Below are 23,213 nucleotides of genomic sequence, written 5' to 3' on the forward strand. Positions count from 1 at the left end.
TTTGAATACTTATGAAAATGATGGTCTCATTATGTTAGATTTTTGCACATTTAATAATACTCTTAAAATTTATTGGGCTAAACACTTTCTCACAAATCCAACCTCAGTCTGGAACTTTATTCCACATTATATTTTCTCCAAATTTGGTGGATTTAATTGTTTTATTCCTTTGCAATTATAATGTTGAAAAAATACCAGCTAAATTATCTAAATTCCATAAGCAGATCCTTCTCACCTGGTCTCTTCTATACAAACATAACTTTTCTCCTAATAAATACTTTATATGGAATAACAGAGATATTTGATATAAAAACAGATCACTTTTCTTTATATGATAATTTGCAATTCAAATTGCAAGTCAATTATTTAATGCAAATTGTCTTTTATTAAACTATGAGGAATTTCTTAATTGTTTTAACATTCCCATTACCCCTAAAGAATTTGCTATTGTATTCACTGCCATACCATCTGGAGTTATTAGATTATTTCAACATATCCCCTACCCCTTTGTTTTACCTTCTTTAGACCCTACTGTTACAATGGTGGGGAAATATTACTTTTCATTCACTTCTTCTAATAGATCAATTCGTTTATTATTTCTCAAGGAAAATGTTTCAATTCCAAATGTCACAATTTTATTGGAATACCTTTGTTTTTGGTATTGCCTTGAGGAAAATTTGTCTGATTCCACATATATACTTAATTTCTAATAATATGAGAAGTTTATTTTCATATTATCCATTGTGTTTATCCTGTTAATACCTGTACTTTCTTAAAGAAATTCAAAAAATATATTGATACAAATTGTTCTTTTTGCAAACAGCACCTAGAGACTATTGTGCTTTATTTTGGCTTTGCCATTACTCTGAATTATTGTGGAAAGACTTTTCCCTGTTTGTGACAGAACATTGATAAGGATTTTTCTTTACTTTGGGAAAATGTTTTGTTTGGAATTGTTCACTGCAAAAAAAATAGCATCTTCTGGAAAACAAAATATACTTACTTAATCTTCTTATTTTATTAACAAAATTGTATATACATAACTGTAAATTTTCAGGTCAGAAACAACTTTTATATGGTTTGTTTGCTCAATTGCAGCATTACTTTGGGACTATATTTAACTTGTATGACAAGAAGGCTTTAAAAACAATTGAAATTTGTAAGTCTTTTAATCTTTTCCTTTGATGTGATCTTCTGTGATTAGTTGTACCCCGTCTTGATTATACCCTGTAGTTTATTTTTGTTATTGTTTTAATTATTATATATATATATTTTTTTTTTCTCCTTTCTTGTAATTTTTGTTAACTTGTTCTACGTTAACAGCTTTTTTCTTTGTCTATATAATGCTGTCACTTAAAAAAAAAAAGTAAAATAAAGATGGCGACATCATGGAAAGTGATCAGGAAAGCGTCATCTGCGCTTAAATTGGATGTATGGACTTACCTCGGATTTGAAAACAAGGAGGGGATGCAAGTAGTCAGGCTCATTACCCAGTCAGTTACAGAGCACTCCCTCACCTGAATACTCACTGGCACCTGTTCTCTATTCAGCAGCACATAAAAGCACACACCTCAGTCATCAACTTGTCCAATCTCGTGGCTACACAGCGGAACTTCCTCTGGCATAGTTACTTGCATTGACTCCTCTAACTTACCTCTCGACTTAACTCTTCTCCAGCGAGAATCTCCTCTCCTCCTGAGTAACTCCAGAGTTCCTCCAGCAAACTCCTCTTCCAAATCTTCCTCTCCAATGTCATTACCTAGGTGTTTGCAACCATCCAGCCATCCTGGTCACCCCCACTTTCTGTAAGGAGAAACTTAGTATTAATCCATATTGGCGCTGCCAATATCCACCTCCCCAAAAGAAATACTCACCTGCATCTCTCCCACTGCCACTGTTATAACCGGTTTCAATAAATCTGTAGTCAACTAACCTTCTGTTCCCCAGTCCGTTTGCTCCCTGCCCGGCAGTGTTTAGTGTGCATGTTTCATAATTGTGATTTGTTTTGCACATCTTGGCCACTGTGGATTTCAGAATGAATTAAAAACATTAAAACTCACCCTGAGAGATCGCACCAAATGGTCAGCTGCCTGAAGGGGGCTGATCTTTGCTGCCTTCTTGTGGCCTTTTGGAGTTGGGGACAGGAGATGCAGCAGCAAGGGTAAGGCTGCGATGTCACTATCCCACCCTGTAGAGTCTAAAATAGACCAAGAAAGAATAAAAAAAAAAAAAAAAAAAAAAAAGATAAGTAATTGGTCTGGACAGGTACACTCAAAAAAATGATTTTTCAGTTTTGTTCACTTTACCTTAACAATTCATGTTGAATTAATGCCATTTTGGCTATTTTTCATTTCAACATGATTGTGTCATGTTAAACTGACTTAAAACTGTCACTCGTTGGTTTAACATAAAGTTTTCATTTTGAAAGAACATGTTTCAATCAAGTACCTCAAAATAAGTTTTACACTTCCCATCATGCTTTGCAAAGGACTGTATATGGGGAGAGAAAATTTTGAAATAAAGTGTTATTTTATGCAGTTTTTAGTAAAATGTGATAATAAGGAGACTTTTTCATGTCTAATGCTCTATTATGTGGGCATTTTAAAATACTTTATATTGGTGTATTTTGTGCGAGTTACCATTGTGGTGAAGTGTGGAGCTTGTGGTTGGGTTGAGGACCTGGTTAAAAGAAAGTCTAAAATACTTAATTGAAAAAAGCAACTTTAATGAGAGTGCTAGTGCATGATGTACACAGAGTAACATCCTTAAGCTGCAAACAACTATCATCATGTGTAAATAAAAGTTATATCTTACTTGCTAATGTTTTTAGAACACTTTGGCTAAACTTGCATGGACAGTGGTTCTACATGATGTAAACATATTATCTCTGCTCAGATATTTCATGTAGGATGAACTAAAGCAAACTGAGTAAACTCAACTAAAAGTAGACATGTCCTTATAACTTGATTTATTCATGTCCAAATAACATGGTACAAACATGTGGAACCACTGTCCATGAAAGAATCATGTTCAGCCAAAGAGTCATTTTTTTGAGTATACTCAAAATAAGTGTTATGAATTATCAAAACACTAAAACACAACAAAGAGAAACGCTATTCTTGTCATTGGTCCTTGTGCCCATGATCCCTTTTATGACATGTGTTAAATCTTACCATCACCAGGTTCACTCTGAGCATCTTTGATGAGTTCCTCAATGTGGTGGCTGAAGGACAATCCATTACTGTCACTAATCACTCTCTGTTTGAAGTAAGTTGGCCACTTTGCCAGAAACTTTCCAGAGATCTCTTCTCCAAGCCGTAGCAAAAATCTAGTTCAATCTGTAAAAAAAACAACAACAACAAAAAAAAAAAACTCTTATAAAACTTGAGGTAGAGGACACAATATTAAACGGACTATGATGTATACTTACAAGGCCAGGTGTGTCCAGGAATCTAGGGAACATTTCCAATACATCTAGAGATTTCTGTGGACTATGGAATATAGCATGTCTGTATTGAAATGTTATCTTAATTTTTTCCCTAACAACAGTCGTGTAAATGTGCAGGAGCTCTGAAATGTACTAAGTTGCCAACCCATTTAGCGACTTAAAAACAAACATTAAAATGTATTCTAAAATATACAGGGAGCCAGTGGAGGCCAAAATAGAAGCAAAGTGTTCATGTTTCCGGGTTCCTGTTAACAGACGAGCAGCTGCATTTTGGACTAATAGGCGTGAAAGGGAAATTTGGTTCATGCCAATGTACAGTGAATTACAGTAATCCAAACGGGTCAAAATAAAAGCATGAATCAGTTGCTAAAAAATATTAAAAGATAAAACAGGTTTAATTTTGGGTAAAACCTCAATTGATAAAAACAGTATTTAACCACCATGTTTATCTGCTTGTCAAGCTTAATTTCACTACCAATTGTAATGCCTAAATTGGTCACTACTGGTTTTCCATATGCTACAGGGACCCAAGGTTTACAGGAGTGGAGTGGGTCCAAATACAATACAAACCTGGCTGGGTCCAAATACAATGATCTCAGTTTTTTCTTCGTTTAAATAATAATAATAAAAAAATTAAAACACATCCAGGTTTTAATATCCTTGAGACATTCGAGTAATGGAGTCAGAGAACCGTTTGCATCTCTTCTCAGTGGTAAATAGATTTGTGAGTCAAAAATTGTAGGGAATACCATGTGTTTTAAAAATATTTCCAAGAGGGAGAAGGTACAAGGAAAACAGTAGTGGTCCAAGAACCGAGCCTTGGTCCAAGAACTGAACCTTGAGGGACCCCGCAGATAAGGGTGATGTCCAGTCACCAAGTTTTACAGAAAAAAAATCGGTCAGATAAATATGATCTTAACCATGCACTGCAGGGCAGTATCTCGGATGCCTACACAGTGCTCTAGGTGAGAAATAAGAATGGGGTGATCAATTGTGTTGAAAGCAGCAGTAAGGTCTAAAAGCACAAGAATAACTGAGTCCTCATGGTCTGTAGTAAATAAGAGATCATTAAAAAAAGTGCAGTCTCAGTACCATGAAAATCTTTAAAACTAGATTGAAAAGTTTCTAAAATACCATTTGTATCTAAATAGGATTTTTATTGTGCAAAAACAGTTTTTTCTAAGATTTTAGAAATAAAAGGAAGCTTTGATATCGGTCTATAGTTAGGTAAAATGGTAGTGTCCAGATTTTGCTTTTTAATTAGAGGTACAACAGTTGCCTCCTTGCAATACGCTGGAACAATCCCTGAAGTCAAACTGCTGTCAAAATTTTTTTGGACATTTGGCTCTATAGTGGTCCAGACTCCAGATTTCCTTTAAAAGCCAAGCTGGGCAATGTCCGTAGGACATACTGAGGGATTAAGCTGTATAATTTATTTAGGCAAGAAAGCGACAAGGGCTCAAATTGGTCAAACACTGTTTAACAGGTCAGCATTTCAGAGGGGTCGGATACAGATAGGGAAATATGAGCTCTAATGGAGCTCAATGATCTTTTCTAAAAAATAGTGTAAAAAATTCTCACAGACTTCAGAAGATACTTCTTAACAAGAGGATTGGGGTGAATTTAAAATTGAATCAATACTTTTAAAAAGGACACTTGGTTTATTTAAATTTTGGACTATTTTTTTCTTTTAGAAATCTTTTAGATACAAAGGGAACTGGGGACAAGACAACCTTTCAACATAAATCTGTCTAAAAGGGTACTTTAATTGTATTATTATTATTATTTTTACTTGGACCATATTCATAATCCACCATTTATGTAAAAATTCCAACCCATAAACTTCAATCATGTCGGCAACAAGCATGGGTGCTGTCTGAGAAAGTTTTGGTTTTTTTCATATTCAAACATTATTTTGTCTCCACCAGGTTTTGACTTAAGAAACTGCTTTGACCATCTGTAACATGAAGAAATACATGTGAAATAAATACAGACATTTACACACATATATATATATATATATATATATATATATATATATATATATATATATATATATATATATATATATATATATATATATATATGATCGTGATCGTGAAATTTGCTTAGTAGACACGTCTTCTGCACTTTAATGTGCTTTGAATGGAACATTATGCTCCTTTAGAACTAGAATGTGACGCTATTAATGGAGGACAGGAGGCAAATGCAAGTTAATGTTTATTGAATGGAGGTGTGATGAATGGATGCTGGAGATTGACGCAGGGACCTCGACGGCAGCACAGACAGATTAGTAGGTGATTTGAGTGCGTTGGTAGAGGTGGTGGTAGATCCGTGAAAGGTGGTGATAATCCGTGAATGGTGGTGATAATCCAGAAACGACCGGACAGGAAACAGAGCAAGGGCAGGAACACTGAAGGACAAACAGACATGAACTACGAGGACTTCAAACAACGATCTGACAAACAAGAGACGAAAGACAGGGCATTAAGTAGGCTGTTGGAATGACCTGCACCTACACACACATGAAACAATTAACATGACGTAACATGAACACAGCAGGAGACGGTGCATTCATGAACTGTGAAAGTACCCCTCCTCCTAAGGACGCCTCCTGGTGTCCCCAGAATCTCTTACCTGTCGATTGTAATCATCGATAAGGGAATGATCCAGGATGTCCCTAGCAGGCACCCAACTTCTCTCCTCCGGACCGTAACCCTCCCAGTCCACCAAGTACTGAAATCCGCGTCCCCTCTGTCTAGAGTCCAGAATGCGATTGACCGAATAAGTGGTCTCCCCATCTACGAGTCGCGGCGGGGGGGAAACGGGGTAGGCGGATTAATGGGAGAATGAAATACGGGCTTTATTTTAGACACATGAAAGGCGGGATGAATTCTCTGGTACGCAGGAGGGAGTTTATGGTGGACTGCAACCGGGCTAATGATCTTGGTGACAGTAAACGGGCCAATAAATTTGGGAGCCAATTTATTAGATACGGAGCGGAGAGGAATATTCTTAGTAGAAAGCCACACTTTTTGACCCACAACGTATACGGGAGGCCGGTAGTGATTGGCTTTGGCCATAGTGCCCGCCCCCACTTGGAGTCTCGTGGGCTCTAGTCCAAGTGCGGTGACACCTCTGGACGAAGGCGTGAACGGAGACCGTGGTATTGTGGGCGTACTCCACCATAGACAATTGTTGGCTCCAGGAGGAAGGATTCTTGGAGACCAAACATCGCAACACCCTTTCCAAATGTTGGTTGGCTCTCTCGGTTTGACCATTGCTCGGGGGATGAAACCCTGAGGACAGACTTACAGTCGCTCACAGTAATCTACAGAATTCTCGCCAAAATTTGGACACAAATTGGGGTCCCCTGTCAGAAACCACGTCTATCGGAAGGCCATGTAAATGAAAGATGTGATCTACAACGGTCAACGCTGTCTCCTTGGCTGAGGGTAATTTGGGCAAGGGAATAAAGTGGGCCGCCTTCGAGAACCAGTCCACCACGGTCAAAACTACCGTGTTGCCCTGGGAAGGCGGGAGGGTTTTAATAAAATCTAGAATGATGTGGGACCAGGGTCTCGAAGGGACCAGCAGCGGTTGAAGTAACCCATCAAGTCTTACCAATGGCACAAACCGAGCAAGCCAAAACAAAACTGTGAATGTCGCGAGCCATAAGTGGCCACCAGAATCGTTGCTTGACCAAAAATTTATTACGGTTAACCCCTGGATGGCAAGCCACATTAGAGCAATGTCCCCAATGGATAACGTTGGACGTAATCCCTCCGGCACAAATAAGTGATTCGGTGGGCACCCGGGCGGAGGTGTTACCCCTTCCAAGGCCGTTTTGACCTTCGATTCGATCTCCCATGTGAGTGTGGAGACCACTAATGTCTCAGGAAAAATACACTCGGGAGTGGACGGGCGTTCTGAACGGTCAAAAATACGTGACAAAGAGTCGGGTTTAATATTTTTTGGAACCCGGGCGGTACGAGATAGTAAAATCAAAACGTCCGAAAAAAAGTGCCCACCGAGCCTGCCTGGAGTTCAACCTTTTGGCAGTGCTAATGTATTCTAAATTCTTGTGGTCTGTCCATACAATAAAAGGAACCCCCGATCCTTCTAACCAGTGGCGCCATTCCTCCAATGCCATCTTAACTGCCAACAATTCTCGGTTAACAATATCGTAATTTCGTTCGGCAGGAGATAAACGATAAGAAAAATACACGCAAGGGTGGACCTTGTCGTCTGAGGGAGAAAGTTGAGATAACACCGCTCCTACCCCCACCTTCGACGCATTGACCTCCACCACAAACTGACGTGCTGGGTCAGGGGTGTTCAAGATAGGGGCTAAAAACAAAGCAGGTCTTCAGACTCAGCTGTGTCTGACCACCTGAACGCAGCCTTGGCGGAGGTCAAGGCGGTCAGAGGTACGGCTAGTTGGCTGAAGTTGCGAATAAAACGCTGGTAGAAGTTGGCGAACCCCAGAAACCTCTGTAGGGCCTTACGGGAATCTGGACTTGGCCACTCTACTACAGCCTTAACCTTCTCGGGATCCATGCGTATTCCCTCAGTCGACACGGTATACCCCAGAAATGGAATCGACTGTGCATGAAACTCTCATTTCTCTGCCTTGACAAAAAGCCCATTCTCTAGCAACCTCTGAAGCACTCATCGGACATGCTGCACATGTTCCTGGAGAGAAGAAGAAAAAATCTATATGTCGTCCAGGTAGACATACATGAACTGATCAATCATATCTTGCAGCACGTCGTTGACGAGTGCCTGGAAGACCGCTGGGGGTATTTAAGGCGGTCTTCCATTCATCCCCCTCCCTGATATGGACCAAATGATAAGCATTGCGTAAGTCCAGTTTTGTGAAAATCGACGCTCCCTGCAACCTCTCGAAGGCTGGAGACATCAACGGCAAAGGATAAGTATTCTTTACCGTGATGTTGTTCAGTCCCCGGTAATCAATACAAGGTCGCAGTGAGCCGTCCTTCTTCCCCACAAAAAGAACCCCACCCTGGCTGGAAAAGAGGAAGGGCGGATGAACTTCGAAGCTAGAGAATCAGAAATATATTTCTCCATAGCCTCCCTTTCCGGAACAGGAAATGAATTTAATTTGCCTTTAGGCGGAGACTTACCTGACAGTAATTCTATGGCACAGTCGTAGGGACGATGTGGAGGAAGAGAAGCAGCACAAGACTTACTGAACACTTCCTTCAGGTGGAGGAAATGGTTTCAGAGTGATTGCCTGATGTGATGAGGGTGATGTCTTCAGTGATGTGAGAAATAACCGGGAATTTCTGTCCATTGAGGGCGTGAACCGTGATGTGGTGCGGAAGGGCTCTGAGGGGAATGTGGAGTCTGTGAGCCAGTGTGCTGTCCATGAAATTACCTTCTGCCCCTGAATCCAGTAGTGCTTGACAGTCATGGGTCTGTGCTGACCATCTTAGTCTTACCAGAAGGAGCATAGATGATGATGAGGTCTTCTCGGCGGAGATCCCACCCGATAGTAGCCTCATACGTACTACCGGGCTTGGCCGATGTAAGCGTGATGTCCGGTTCCCCCACAGTAGAGGCACAGGCCAAGGGACCTCTGCCTCTCCATCTCCTCCCGGGAAAGCCAAGTTCGCCCTACCTGCATGGGCTCGTGATCGTAGGAGGGGCTGGCCGCGTCCCCATCGCTGAACCGCACGTCAGTCGGTGTCCTGGATGTGGTACTGGGTAAGCTCCGCCTCTCCATCCGCGTCAAATGTGCGTCGACCCGCAAAGCCAGTTCAATGAGCCCATTCAGAGAAGTGGGGAGATCCAGGGTGTAGATCTCCTTCTGGACGCGGTCAGCCAGCACATGCAGGAACATGTCCCACTGCGCCTCCTCGTTCCAATGGCCCTCCACCGCCAGGGTTCGGAACTCGATGGAATAGTCAGAGACGGATCTCTCATGCTGATGTAGCTCCACAAGCCTCCTGGCCGCCTCCCTCCCAGCAACGGCCCGATCAAAGACCCGTCTCATCTCGGCGGAGAGTGCCTGAAACGAGGCGCACCATGGGTCCTGGTTCTCCCACACCCCTGTTCCCCATAATGCCGCCCTCCCAGAGAGCAGGGTTAACACGAAGGCCACTTTGGCCCTCTCATTGGCGAAGGTTCTGGGTTGGAGGGAAAAGTGCATGTCACAGCGGGTTAAGAAAGCTCTACAAAAGTTGGGCTCACCCGAGTAAGTCTCCGGAATCGGGAGACGTGGTTGCGGCTGAGAGGGGGTCTCTGATGGTGCTGGGGGAACAGGCGGTGTGAGTGGCGCAGTGGGGGCTCGTACTAGCTGGAACTGTTGGGTGAGCTCGGACACCTGCGTCACCAAAGCCTGAACCTCGCGACCAGTGTCGTTAAGATTCCTCTCCTGGGAGTCCACCCTCCGAACACTGGCGCTGAGAAAATCTTCAAGGGCGGAAGGTTGATTACTCGCTGCCTCCATTGTTGGTCAGATCGTTCTGTGACGCTATTAATGGAGGACAGGAGGCAAATGCAAGTAAATGAAGTTCATTGAATGGAGGTGTGATGAATGGATGCTGGAGATTGACGCAGGCACCTCGACGGCAGCACAGACAGATGAGTAGGTGATTTGAGTGCGTTGGTAGAGATGATGGTGGTGGTAAATCCATGAAAGGTGGTGATAATCCGTGAATGGTGGTGATAAACCAGAAACGACCGAACAGGAAACAGAGCAAGGGCAGGAACACTGAAGGACAAACAGACATCAACCACGAGGACCTCAAACAACGATCTGACAAACAAGAGACGAAAGACAGGGCATTAAGTAGGCTGTTGGAATGAGCTGCACCTGCCACACCCACATGAAAAAATTAACATGACGTAACATGAACACAGCAGGAGACGGTGCATTCATGAACCGTTACATAGAATCATTAATGGTGGAATATCCTGTGAAGTCCACTTCGTAGGGCACTTAACTTACGAGTGAATAGAACAAACCCCTGTATTCAAAATGTGCAGAGCTGGGGTCAAGTAGGGCTCGCTGCAGCCTGCGGTGGACATCCAACTCCGCCCACACCCAAGTGTGACGTCAGAAGTCATGCCCATCTCCGACACAACCCCACCCACGTCCGAGTGTGACGTAAACGAAAGCCTTGGCCATATCAAATACATCATCTCATGTGATTTCCCCATTTCCATAGCAGGGAAACCCGGAAGTATGTTAAAGCAATTTATGGAAGTTTAGGGGATCTAAATAAAATGATATTGTCCTTCGTATTACTAATTCACGTTTTCTTATTTTTGTAAAAGATGTCTAGGCTAAAATGGCACAACTTAAATCTATAACAGCCCTTAAAATGCTTGTTTATTAAAGTAGGCTAAATATTAATTAAAACTTTTAAACCTTACTTTGTTAATTTAATGAGATACATTCACATTTATTAAGGTCATTAAGGTAATGAAAAAGACATCCATTGTTTCATTGGGTATTTTTATATTTACAATTTAAAAAAAAAAAAAAAAAAATATATATATATATATATATATATATATATATATATATATATATATATATATATATATATATATATATATACCACCAGTCAAAAGTTTTTAAACAGTAAGATTTTTTTTGAAGTCTCTTCTGCTCACAAAGCCAGCATTTATTTGATCCTGGCAAAAACAGTAATGTGAAATATTTTTACAACTTAAAAGAACTGCTTTCTATTTGAATGTATTTTAAAATTTAGTATATTCTGTGATATTCAGTGATCAAAGCTGAATTTTCTGCATCATTACTCCAGTCTTCAGTGTATTAACATAATAATAATAAAATGTTTTTTGAGCATCATATCACCATATTAGAATGATTTCTGAAGGATCATGTGACTGGAGTAAGTCACCTTTGAAATCACAGGAGTAAATTTCATTTTAATAAAAATATAGAAAATTGTTAATTTAAATAGCAAAAATGTTATACAAATATTTTAAAATTGGACAGATTTTGCTGTACTTCAGACTAAATAAATGCAGGCTTGATGAGCAAAAGAGATTTCTTTAAAAACAAAAAATCTTACTGTTCAAAAACTTTTGACTGGTTGTGTTTAACAAAAGGTATGCTCCACTATTATAAAGTCTGAGCAGCTGAATGAACAGATAAACAGTTCTTGACATGCAGGACACACACACACACACACACACACACACACACATAGACTACACAGAGAGATTCCTTGCTTGAATATATCCTCCCTCCAGGTAGTTTTTGATGGCATTCTGTTGATTTTTCCTGTCCATCTGGAGAAAGACAAGCCCTTTCACCTCCCCACAGAATAACAAACGATGACTCTGTACCACGCTGGACCAGTGTCCCTTAAAACTTCCACTTTATGTCCTCTTTGTGCTCCTGGTTAAAAATAGAGAATACATACGTGTTGGGGTTATGTGTCCACAAAGCATTATTTACCTCATCATTCTACATAAACATATTTATGATTTTAAACCACAAAAATCAATATCTAAAGAAATGCTCTCACCATACCTCCAGGCACCACTGCATGGCTTATGTAGTCCTTCAAGTAAATTGTGACAAGTAATTTTCTTTACTGGTGAAGCTGCAGCAGGGACCCCTTAACCCGGGAGCACTGCCCTGCATCAGGCTTGGACTGAAAATGTGTAGAAAACTGTAAAACATGACAAACAAACATTGTGTGATCTTTCCGTTAATATAGAAGAATACAAAGATAATCTGTGACATACACAGAGCTATCCAGCAAGATATAATGAAATGATGTGTTTGCCCAACCAAGTTACTGTGCACGGGTACTGTGATCAGGGTATATCATTAAAGATGTCATATGTATGTGAGTGTTTTGTGTGTGTGTGTGTGTGTGTGTGTGTGTGTGTGTGTGTGCGTGCATGCGTGTGCGGTGGTGTGTGGGGCAGGTAAGTACATATGTGTGAGAGGGAAGTGTGTGTCTTTGAGTGGGTGAGATGAGTGTTATGTGTAGGGGGCAGGAAATAAAAAAATATTGCACATAGATTCATAACTGATTTTATGTTGTAAGACTTGTGCCTTCTATGTGTCTATCTGTCTCTCTATCTACGTATGTATGTATATATGTATGTATTTGTGTGTGTGTACACGTATGTATGCATGCATGCATGCCACGAATACATACATACATACATATATACATACATACATACATACATGTGTGGATAGATAGACCCCCCCCCCAACCTAAAAGCACCCTCCCCCCCCACACACATATAAGTATATGTGTTGCTACCTAAGCAATGACATGCCTGTGTGAAGTTGAAATAAAAAAATACTTGTTGTTTATGTGCATGCACACAAATGACACACACATTCTTAAAGTTCTCAACATTTTAAGTGTTAGTAAAGACAAAAAAAAAGTTTTTTTTTTACTTACCGACACGACAAACAGCTTCTTTTTTAGCGGTTGGCAAACAATACATATTATCTTCTTATCGATGCTTCTTCCTGTTTCAAAATGAATGAGAATGTGACGTATTTTGACATGGGTGTGGTCTGTGACGTCACACTTGGATGTGGGCCGGGTTGGCGCTATTTAATGTTAGGTTACGGTAAAAATCAAGCTGTTCCAATTTACTATAGTGAAGATGGAACGATATATTACAAAATGTGCAACCATTTTTGCAACTACTAATCATATGTCAACAGAATTTACATTAAATGTCACCCTAAATGTATATAGATGTTGTATATATTAGTGTTCCTGTAGCTCAAGTGGTAGAGCATTGCAAGCGCAAGTTTGGGGGTTCGAATCCCGGGGGAACACATGTTAGGAAAAATTTGTTAGCCTGAATGCAATGTTAGTCAAGCGTCTGCTAAATGCATACATTTAATTTAATTTTAATATAGATATTTATCAAACTGATATCTTTAAATTATACAAAAATAAAGCTTACTTACCATGCTGCTCTGTATGAACGAATTGCAACTGACAAAAATGGCGGCTGTCCAGACAAGAATGTCGTTTAAAATGGGCGTGGCTTGGCTGGCAGTGTAAAGTGTTAATTAAAGCTGAGCAATACTAACTACCGATAACACTAACCTCTCTGTTCTTCAGAATCTTCACGTTACATTCTGTAAGGTTCTAGATCACTCATCGTTCTTTTATAAATTCTGTCTACTTCACTTGTAGACTGGTGTAATTGTTCCAGCATTTATTGGTTAACTGTTGAGTGGATAATGCATCTATAATGCAAGGTTAAAAAGGAATAATAGAAATAAATGTACATATGAAGAGTTCAGATGCAAAAACCTCTAAATGCCATCTGAAATTTTCATCTAAAATTAGGATTTTTATCAAGGTCCTATGCTTAGGTTGAGTCATTTTACTTTAATTGTGATGTGCAGGTCCTTTTCCAGGCTATTAAAGTGAAATAACTGAATATAAATATATGAGCCCGATAAAAATCCTAATTTTAGATGAAAATTTCAGATGGCATTTAGAGGTTTTTGCATCTGAACTCTTCATATGTTTAAGCAACAATGTGGCATTTTTTTCTTTCACAGGATTGGATCTTGGATCCAACGTGATCTGATGGGAACCAAGGAGCAGCAATAAAGGGATCTGCTGTGCCTGAGGAGGGAGCTCTGCTCAACTTGTGACTTCCTGTTGTTCCATTGTACATGTGCTATTGTGTGTTTGCTCAAAGTCCTTTTAGGCAAGTCGTGCCACTCAGCCGCCATCTTGGCAACGCCTCCGGGCAGCTATTTCAGACTAACAAGACCAGGCTCCTATCTAAATGAATGGGCAGAGAGTCAGAACTGCACTTTCACTGGTCACTGAGACATTAAAACTGCATGTATAGAAACAGCAGTGAAATATGATAAAAATCGCTGAAAATGTTTGATGATTTTGCCCCAAATTAAGGTTTAAAAATGCCTTTTTCCTCACAGGTTATACCTTTACTACTTTTGTATATTTTGTAAAGTATTGTAAATATTATTTTCCACACATGGGCGATGTAGGGGTTGCAAATTTCTCCTGTTTTTCATTATATGGGGAGTTAGGGTAGCATATTGTATTTTTATTTAGTTTTTCTTTTGTTTTGGGAAATGTAGTCTTTTCTATTAGGAGCTGACTTGTTTGTTTTTTTGTTGTTGTTGTTTTGGGCTTTGCTCACTGCTGAAGTTGAGCTTTTACTCTGTAAATACATGTATAGGATCTTTTATTGTTGATTTTAGTTTATGTTGCGGCCTTACCCTATACAGGGCCGTAACAGTTAATATATAGGCACAGCAGTAATATCAGAATCAGAATATCTGTTTAAATATAATTTATTCATCATCTAACTAAAATATTTCCATTCTGTGTGTGTAAATCATAGACTGTATAAAAACATGTGTAAAAAACAACAACCTTTAAAGTCCGTTTGTAAAAACTTAACAAATGCACATACAAAAAATAAATAAAGAATGTTTAACAAGAATGTACAGTAAGTGTTGTCATTATGCTCAAATCCAATGTACCTGAAGTTTTGGTGAGTCCTGTTCAAGCATCATACAGATATATTACAGCGAGTTTATAAAAGTCAGTCACCACAGGACGCCATAGACGAGATTTAAAATCTAATGCATGTCATGTTGCCTTATTGTGTTGTAGTTGGCTAAATCAGTAGTCTACAATAATTCTGTTTATACATAAGCCATCTGTTAAAAACAAAGTTTAAACATAAACTGCTTTATTAATCTTATGTTCGAAGATGTATGTGTAGGCTACAGTTACAGCAAGACATCAAAACTTTGTCTATTACCCTGCCATCATATTGCATTATATGGTAGTATGCATTTGGTAAATAGACTTGAGTTGAAAGAACAGGATGATATAAGCACATAAGAACAAGAAGGATGAAGAACAAAGTCATCTAATATTTACAATTATATAATTTATATATATCAGACACATGACTCACTTAAATATGCAATAGCCTGTTTTTGTTGATCTGAATCTTACACTTGTTCACTGGGAAAACTTTCATGGTTCTTTGTCCAGACACTCATTGCAACTGGTTGGGAAAGATTGATATGGAAGGAAGCTTTTTATCCATTGGACATTTTCCTCTGGAATGACTGTGTAGAGAAGCTAATTTACTAAAGCTCTTCCCACACGAAGCGCAGTGATACGGCTTCTCTCCAGTGTGGCTCCTCTCATGTATTTTCAGAGACGCTAACCAACTGAATCTCCTGTCACAGTGTGAACAAGCATAAGGTTTTTCTCCAGTGTGAGTCCTCTGGTGCAGTTTCAATTCAGCGTTTGTGATATAGGTCTTCCCGCATTCAAAGCACACATAATCTTTCACGCCGCTGTGTCTTTTCTGGTGTAATTTTAAAGCACCCAGCTGAGTAAAACCCCTAAGACAAAGAGAACACTTGTAAGGTTTCTCCTTTAAATGAACTTTCCTGTGGGCCTTCAGGCATACCGCCTTAACAAACGTTTTATCGCACTGATCGCAGTTATACCGTCTTTCTCCAGAATGAGAAAGGAGATGTAATCTAAGAGTGTTTGGATGTGTGAAACTCTTCCCGCACTGCTCACATGAGAAAGGCTTCTCTCCAGTGTGGATCCTCTCGTGTATTTTCCGATGTCCAGTTTGACTGAATGTCTTGTCGCAGTGTGAACACTTGTAAGGTTTTTCTCCAGTGTGAGTTTTCTGGTGCTGTTTCAGTTCAGCATCTCTAACGAAGGATTTCCCACAATCGAAGCACATATGATTCTTCACACCGCTGTGCCTTATCTGGTGTGTATTTAAAGCGCCCATCTGACTGAAACTCTTTCCACACAGAGAACACACAAAAGGCTTCTCCTGTGTATGAACTTTCAGGTGCCTCTTCAGGGATGCTACCCTAATAAACGTTTTACCACACTGGTCACAGTAATAAGGCCTCTCCCCAGAATGAGAACGCAGGTGTAATTTAAAACTGTCGGCATGTGTGAAACTCTTCCCGCACTGATCACACGTGTAAGGTTTCTCTCCACTGTGGATTTTCATGTGATATTTAAAACCCCCTCTCTGTGCGAAACACTTCCCGCATTGATCACATGTGTACGGTTTCTCTCCCGTATGGATTCTCATGTGATGTTTAAGACTCTGTTTGTATAAGAAACGCTTGCCACACTGAGAGCAGGTAAACGTTTTTTGGCCTTTTCTTTTCGGTGAGTGGCCCGAGGACTTTGTTATGGATTTGATTTTGTGTTTCTCCTCCGCTTCAGCGATTACTTCACTGTCCTTGATTTCTCCCTGCAGGTCTAAAATGTAAGAGATTGTAAAATGTAAGAGAAAATGATAAAAGATCAATTTGAAGGAAAAAGCACATGAGTGAACACTGACATGACAGCAGAAATCATCATTTTGATGCTTTATTCTGTACACTGATATTCCAATTATTAAAAAAAAAAACCTTCAGGGACAAATTGCAGGGTTTTTTTTAGTACAAATTATTAAACATGTTCCAGCAAAAACGTTTAATAAATCAAGATTCAAAACGATCTAATATTTAGTAATATGATTGCAAAATGTGTGTAATAACTAGTCCAGCTTCCTGATGTTGATAATCAATATAAATGATTCCCAAATCTTGTTTCACTGACCATTTGGTAACAACTAAAGAAAAGAAGCCATCATTATATACTAATTTCTTGGAACGTGTCCTGAAGTAATTTTCTCCTTTAACATTTATTTCTCAGCTCTTACACCTTTTGTACCTATATAACAACTAAATCTGATGAACTGCTTTAATGAAGAACCAAGAAATAAACACCAACCTCTTTGTTCTTCAGTATCTTCTTGTTTTATTCGGCAGGGTTCATTCATGTTCTCTCTTCTTTCTTAAGCTCTGCCTTCTTCACTTTTAGGCTGACGTGATTTTTCCAGCATTTATTAATGAATTGTTTTTTAGGAGAAGCTTCACAAGAGGGGTTATTCTTCTGTGGTAGGAAAAATGAAACATAATTAAATTAGGCTAACACATCGGTAGTTAAATTGATTCACACATTCACAAGGCTTCATTTAACATACGTAGGCAACATTTTAGCCTGCTAAATGTCTTTTTCCGTTAGCAAACGGCCGGAAAAGTGCACATATACCGCGGTAGAGTGATGTTACGTTCAACACAAAACCCCGAAGCTTCATAATAAAGCGTTGTATCGGAGCTTGATTCGTTTTGCCTGAAGCACGTGATCTATGACGCCGAAGCTTCGTTCACCGCTGCGTTCGTCTGGTATGAAAACCACGTGATTCATACATCTGAATCAAAATAAACGAATTTTCTCTTCTAATATCTAATAACCTCTCTCTCTCTCTCTCTCTCTCTCTCTCTCTCTCTCTCTCTCTCTCTCTCTCTCTCTCTCTCTCTCTATACATACGTGTATGTATGTATGTATGAATGTATTTCAATTTTTATTTTATATATATGGATTTACTTCATTTAAATTAGTTATTTTAGTGCCAGTACACTGAAACAACTTAATAATTTAAACAGAGACCATTATTTGTATACAATAAAATAAAAGCCAGAATCAGCTGTAGACACATGTTGTTCATTGGTGTTTGCGCCTGTCAGTTATATTGTGCACAAAGGCACATAAGGAATAACAGATGACATGCCATTGAATTATTAGAAAATTAATGAACACACTGAAGTCTGAAGATAATGTGGCTACAATGGATAACTCAGTTTACGTGAATGTTAGAAACCCCGTCTTCTTGATGTGATTGGCTGTCTCAAACATTTTCACATGGAATAGCAAACTTCTGAGGAGCAATTACAAAATGTATTTGGGGAATTTAAACATTTTGCAAGCAAAATAAAAAAAACATGGAAATATAGTGTTTTTTTTGTTTTGTTTGGTTTTTTACAATAAAATTGGACAGTAGCCTAAATGTTGTTGATGAAATGAGTAACACATTTATTCCATCATTAGTTGGTGAAAAACATATATAAACATGAAGTAAATAAGAAAACAAATATATATCCCAGTTTTTTTATAGACATACAATTTACCCAAACATCACAAGAGAAGATAAAAGCTTCAAGATAGTATAATCTTATTTTTGGATTTGGTAAATTTTTAATTATTGGTCACATAACAAGATGTTCTAAGCACAACATTTGATGAGGATACAGCATCACGCTTGAATGTCTTGGACTGCAACTTACCATGATTGAAGACTTTTTTTTATTATTATTATTTTTTTTTATCATGGAGTTGAGAAGGTAATTAAATGAAACGCTCTGTACATGGAATGCAGTAACACGGTTTCTCTCAAGTGTGGATCCTATCATGTTTATTTAACATGATAGGAGTGGTATTGGATAAGACACGCTTTTGGTGTGAGAAACCCAGGTTCGAATCCACTGTGAGACACCAATGTGTCCCTGAGCAAGACACTTAACCCTTAGTTGTTCGAGAGGCGTGCAACCTCTGACATATATAGCAATTGCTTTGGATAAAACCATCAGCTAAATTAATAAATGTAAATGTATTTAGAGATGGTGCATGACCGAATCTTATGTCTCATTGTGAACACTTGTAAGGCTTGTCTCCAGTTCTCTGGTGCAGTTTCAGTTCAGCATCTGTAGTAAAAGTCTTCCTACAATCAAAGGCAAAGCACATATGATTCTTCACACAGACTGTTCTGGTGAAGGACAAGCATCATTAGAAAAATACCAGGATGAGTGATGACTGAATTTTCAAAGTAGGGCATACTATACTTTTATAGGGTTAGTTCACCCCCCCCCCCCCCCCCCCCGCCCCCCCAAAAAAAAAATATATTAATCATTAATTACTCACCCTCATCTCGGTTCAAACCCGTAAGACTGTTCATCCTCGGAACACAAATTAAGATATTTTGATGAATTCTGAGACCTCTCTGACCCTCCCATATAGACAGCAATGTAACTACCAAGATCAAGGTCCTGAAACTTAGCAAGAAGGTCGATAAAATAATCCATGTTGAATCCGGTGTTTAACCGTAATTTAACAAAGCTACGGGAATATTTTTTTTTACGCAAAGGAAAACAAAAATAACAACTTTATTAAACAATTCATCTCATCCGAGTATCCACTGAACAGCGTGTGCTATTCTTATTGCTCTCCACCAGAGGGAGATATAGACCACATTTAAAATCTAGTGCACGTGCTCTCAGCTCTGGCCTTCTAAGTCCAGTTTCATACAAAGTTAGCTCTAAACCTAATCAATTATAGCGACCAGAACAAGCGACTCAATGTTTCTTGGAGCTGGGCGTAGCCATCATTTCAGAAGTGAGGGGGACAGAAATGATCATATATAGCCTATATATATATATATATATATATATATATATATATATATATATATATATATATGTGTGTTTTTTTTTCTGAACTGTCTATTGATCAAAGAAACTTGAAAAAAAAAAATTATACTCAGATTTCAACATTTTTGAACATCATCATAATAATAAATGTTTTCTGAGCAGCAAATCAGAATATCAGAATTATTTCTGAAGGATCTTGTGAAAGGAGTAATGATGCTTAAAATGTAGCTTTGAAAAAATAACCTACATTTTAAAATGTATTATGTACTTTTCATAGTTAAAAAAAATCCCAAAGTGCTACACATAAACAAAATTAAAAACCGGAAAGAACACTTAAAAAGTTAGCAAAAAGTAAAAAAATGCTTGTTTAAAAAGAAAGGTTTTTAGTTCTTTCTTAAAAGAGTCTATGGTTTGAGGAGCCCTTAGGTTCTCTGGAAGGGAATTCCAAAGACGCGGTGTGGCTGAGCAGAAGGCTCGGTCCCCCATAGTGCGGAGCTTAGTTCTGGATGGTTGAAGAAGGGCTTTGTTTCCAGAACGGAGGTTGCGTGAAGAGTTTTGTGTTGCGAGTAGTTCCTTTAAGTGACTGTCGATGAAATTGGAATGTTTTGACCAGAGAAGGTGATGTGCATTATAAGTGAGGACTGGACCTGGTGTGGTGTACCAACTAAAATAGCTTCTGTTTTGGAGCTATTTAGCTGTAGGAAGTTTGCCTTCATCCATGCCTCAATCTCCTCAAGACAGGAGCTCAGAGAAGACAGAGTGGCTGTAGATGAAGTCTACAGTATTTTAAATATACAATCAAAATTGTACTGTTTTGCTGTACTTTGGATCAAATAGATGCAGGCTTGGTAAAAAGAAAAGACTTCTTAAAAAAAAAAAACTACAAAAACCTATTAGGCAACGTTACTTTTTATCTTTTAATTGGCTTAGAAATTATATAACTGCTGGACAATAATCAATAATAATGACTTGTTAATGTTTATGCTACAAACATTTTTTTAAATCACATAATAAGGCAGAAAAGTTTCTATACTGTAATAAATGCTATGCAAATTAGAACTGCATTATTCATATACTTTATTTATTATCTGGAGATGACTTGAAAAACACAAATAAACCAAATATCGATACAGTAGTATTTTTTTGATGCGTTTCTGTTTCCAAACGTTTCTGTTTTCTGTGAAAACAACTGTTTCCCGTGCAGCAACATCTTTTTTCCATTTCCTGGTTCGACTTTCTGCGCGAGAGCGCCTCCGGCTTCGAGGATGAATAAAACACACACTGCAGAAGTGTTGAGCGCTCCGTGACGTTCATCTCGTTTAATTACGCCCCTGTCAGGAAAATTGACCTCGATGGCCAGAGTTTAATCCCCGATCTAGTGGATGTTTATATGCGCAAATAAATACTGTAATACTGTAAATACAAACAGCAGATATTAAATGAATTGGCATGGACCTGCAAAATATTGTTATTAGTATCTAGAGGACTCAATAATGGTTGCATGTTCACAACACTAAAAAAAACGTTTCTAGGAATCACTTCAGTATATATATATATGTATAATACATGTTTTAAAACACCATTTCTATATTGCTTTATTATCATTAATCGGTAGCCGAAAATGTTTTGTGTGTGTGTGTGTGTGTGTGTGTGTGTGCAATCACACACAAAAGAGATGCATTATGTGCTGTGACACACTGCTCTGTTCACAATGAGTAACAATGAGAGGCACTGTGGTCATTGTTCACGTGTGGTACAGGTGGGTCATGCTGTGGGAACACTATGAGGGTGAAGAGTGATGCTAATCTGAAGTAGTTCTTATGGGAACTTGGCCTTGAGTTCTAGAGTAAGAACAAAATGTCAACTGAGACGCGACACGAAATGAACAAATCTTGTAGTGTTAATGTGTGTAGTGTTGTTTTGTAAAACACGGTTTAATTGACAGTGACAGGAAGACTTTGAACATTAACCTCAGCTGAGCTACTGTTATGTTCAACATTAATAGATTTCTGTGTCTTTGTTGTTCAGGAAACAGTGGCCAACCAGAACCCAAAGTGTCAGAAAATCTCAGGATTGTGTGAACGAGTGGGTAAAGACATGAAATGAGACGAGCTTCACGTTTTGTCAGAAGGTTAACCATACATGTTCAAAAAAAAAAAAAAAAAACCTAAATAAAAACACAAATGGACTCTGTGATTTATGATATGCATATAATAAAAATATTACTTTGATCAGTTACTTTGATCAGGTTAGGGAGTAAAATAGGTTATCTGTAAAATCAGAACGGATAGGGTTTTTTTGTTTTGTTTTGTTTTTTTTTTTAGCTGAGAGGAAATTGACAGGAAGGAGATGTAGTTTAAAGGTACAAACCACTAAGCTGAATGAGAAATGTTTCCGCACAAGGACAAAGAGGTCACAGTCTTCATCCTGTTTGTGTTTTTGAAAGAGATATTTTTTTTTTCTAATGCGCATATAGCTATTGTGAAGACATCTAAAAGTCTAAAGTTAATTGTTGCTGAACCCTTAGGGGCGGTGCAATTTATTATTATTATTATTATTATTATTATGCAATTAAGGAATGTGACAATGTTAACATGTGCCAAATACAGAATCCCATGGACCAAACATATAACATAAAGGTATGAAACATAGGCTAAGTAAAGAAGGTGACCGTATATACATGTGCCAAATATAGACTCATTTAACAAACATACACTGTATACTGATAACCAACATTACAAGTCCATTCTGATTAGCTCCTGTATTTGCATTCATGTGTCTGTGAGCATGTGTGTGTGCGTGTGTGTGTGTGTGTGTGTGCGTGAGTACGTATGTGTGCGTGGGTGCGTGCGTGCGCGTGTTTGTGCGTGCGTGTGTGTGTGTGTGTGCCAGCGTTCGTGTGTCATTGTGTCTACAGTTGGAGAAGGAAGCATACAGATGAAATAGAATATTAAAAGTTTGATAACAGATAGTATAACTTTAAAAATGAAGAAAAAAACAAGAAATGTTATTAGCAACAATATCAATAATAACCATAATAATTACCATACTAATAATAATTTAATTAAGAGAAATTAAGGGAAAGGGTGGTGGACACTGAAGAGGGCAAGTAATAATAATAATATTAAGTTATAAACTAATAAATATTTAATAATTTTATTGGGGTTACCTCTGATCCCGCAGTGGCTACCACAAACCATAACTGAATCCCCATGATCCCATGTCACACCACAGTGGGAGTGCTAGGGAAAGATGCTGCGGGGCAATAGGGTGCAAAGTCCCCACCAACCCCAAAAACAGCCATCCCTGGCCACTACCTACATGCCCCATTTACCTTATATGTCTGTTTACTTACTTATAGTTTTATATTTCAAATGTGTAGATGTGTATATGTCTCAGTTAGTTTTTGATGCTGAG

The 23,213-nt window shown here is 38.6% G+C and overlaps 2 protein-coding genes across 3 annotated transcripts in view; one reads left to right on the top strand and one right to left on the bottom strand.

Moving 5' to 3' along the window:
• LOC127986953 (CD48 antigen) overlaps nt 1-23,213 on the top strand; it is a 104,746-nt gene that overhangs the window by 75,670 nt on the left and 5,863 nt on the right. The gene's annotated exons all lie outside the window — the stretch shown is intronic.
• On the bottom strand, nt 15,031-17,660 carry LOC127986946 (gastrula zinc finger protein XlCGF57.1). The gene is made up of 3 exons (XM_052589213.1): nt 17,516-17,660; nt 17,263-17,424; nt 15,031-16,746 (listed from the first exon to the last, which is right to left on the bottom strand). The coding sequence occupies exons 2-3, from the start codon at nt 17,309-17,311 to the stop codon at nt 15,497-15,499; spliced, it is 1,299 nt and encodes a 432-aa protein (XP_052445173.1). The 5' UTR covers nt 17,312-17,424; nt 17,516-17,660; the 3' UTR covers nt 15,031-15,496.

Source organism: Carassius gibelio, chromosome B22 (genome assembly GCF_023724105.1).
Source record: "Carassius gibelio isolate Cgi1373 ecotype wild population from Czech Republic chromosome B22, carGib1.2-hapl.c, whole genome shotgun sequence".
Taxonomy (NCBI): Eukaryota; Metazoa; Chordata; class Actinopteri; order Cypriniformes; family Cyprinidae; genus Carassius; species Carassius gibelio.

What these genes read in the sequence shown, in the direction of transcription:
- LOC127986946 (XM_052589213.1), bottom strand. Translation starts at nt 17,311, where the DNA reads ATGAATGAACCCTGCCGAATAAAACAAGAAGATACTGAAGAACAAAGA. An exon ending in AGATACTGAAGAACAAAGAG is followed by an intron (nt 16,747 to 17,262) that starts GTTGGTGTTTAT and finishes CTTACATTTTAG; the next exon opens with ACCTGCAGGGAGAAATCAAG.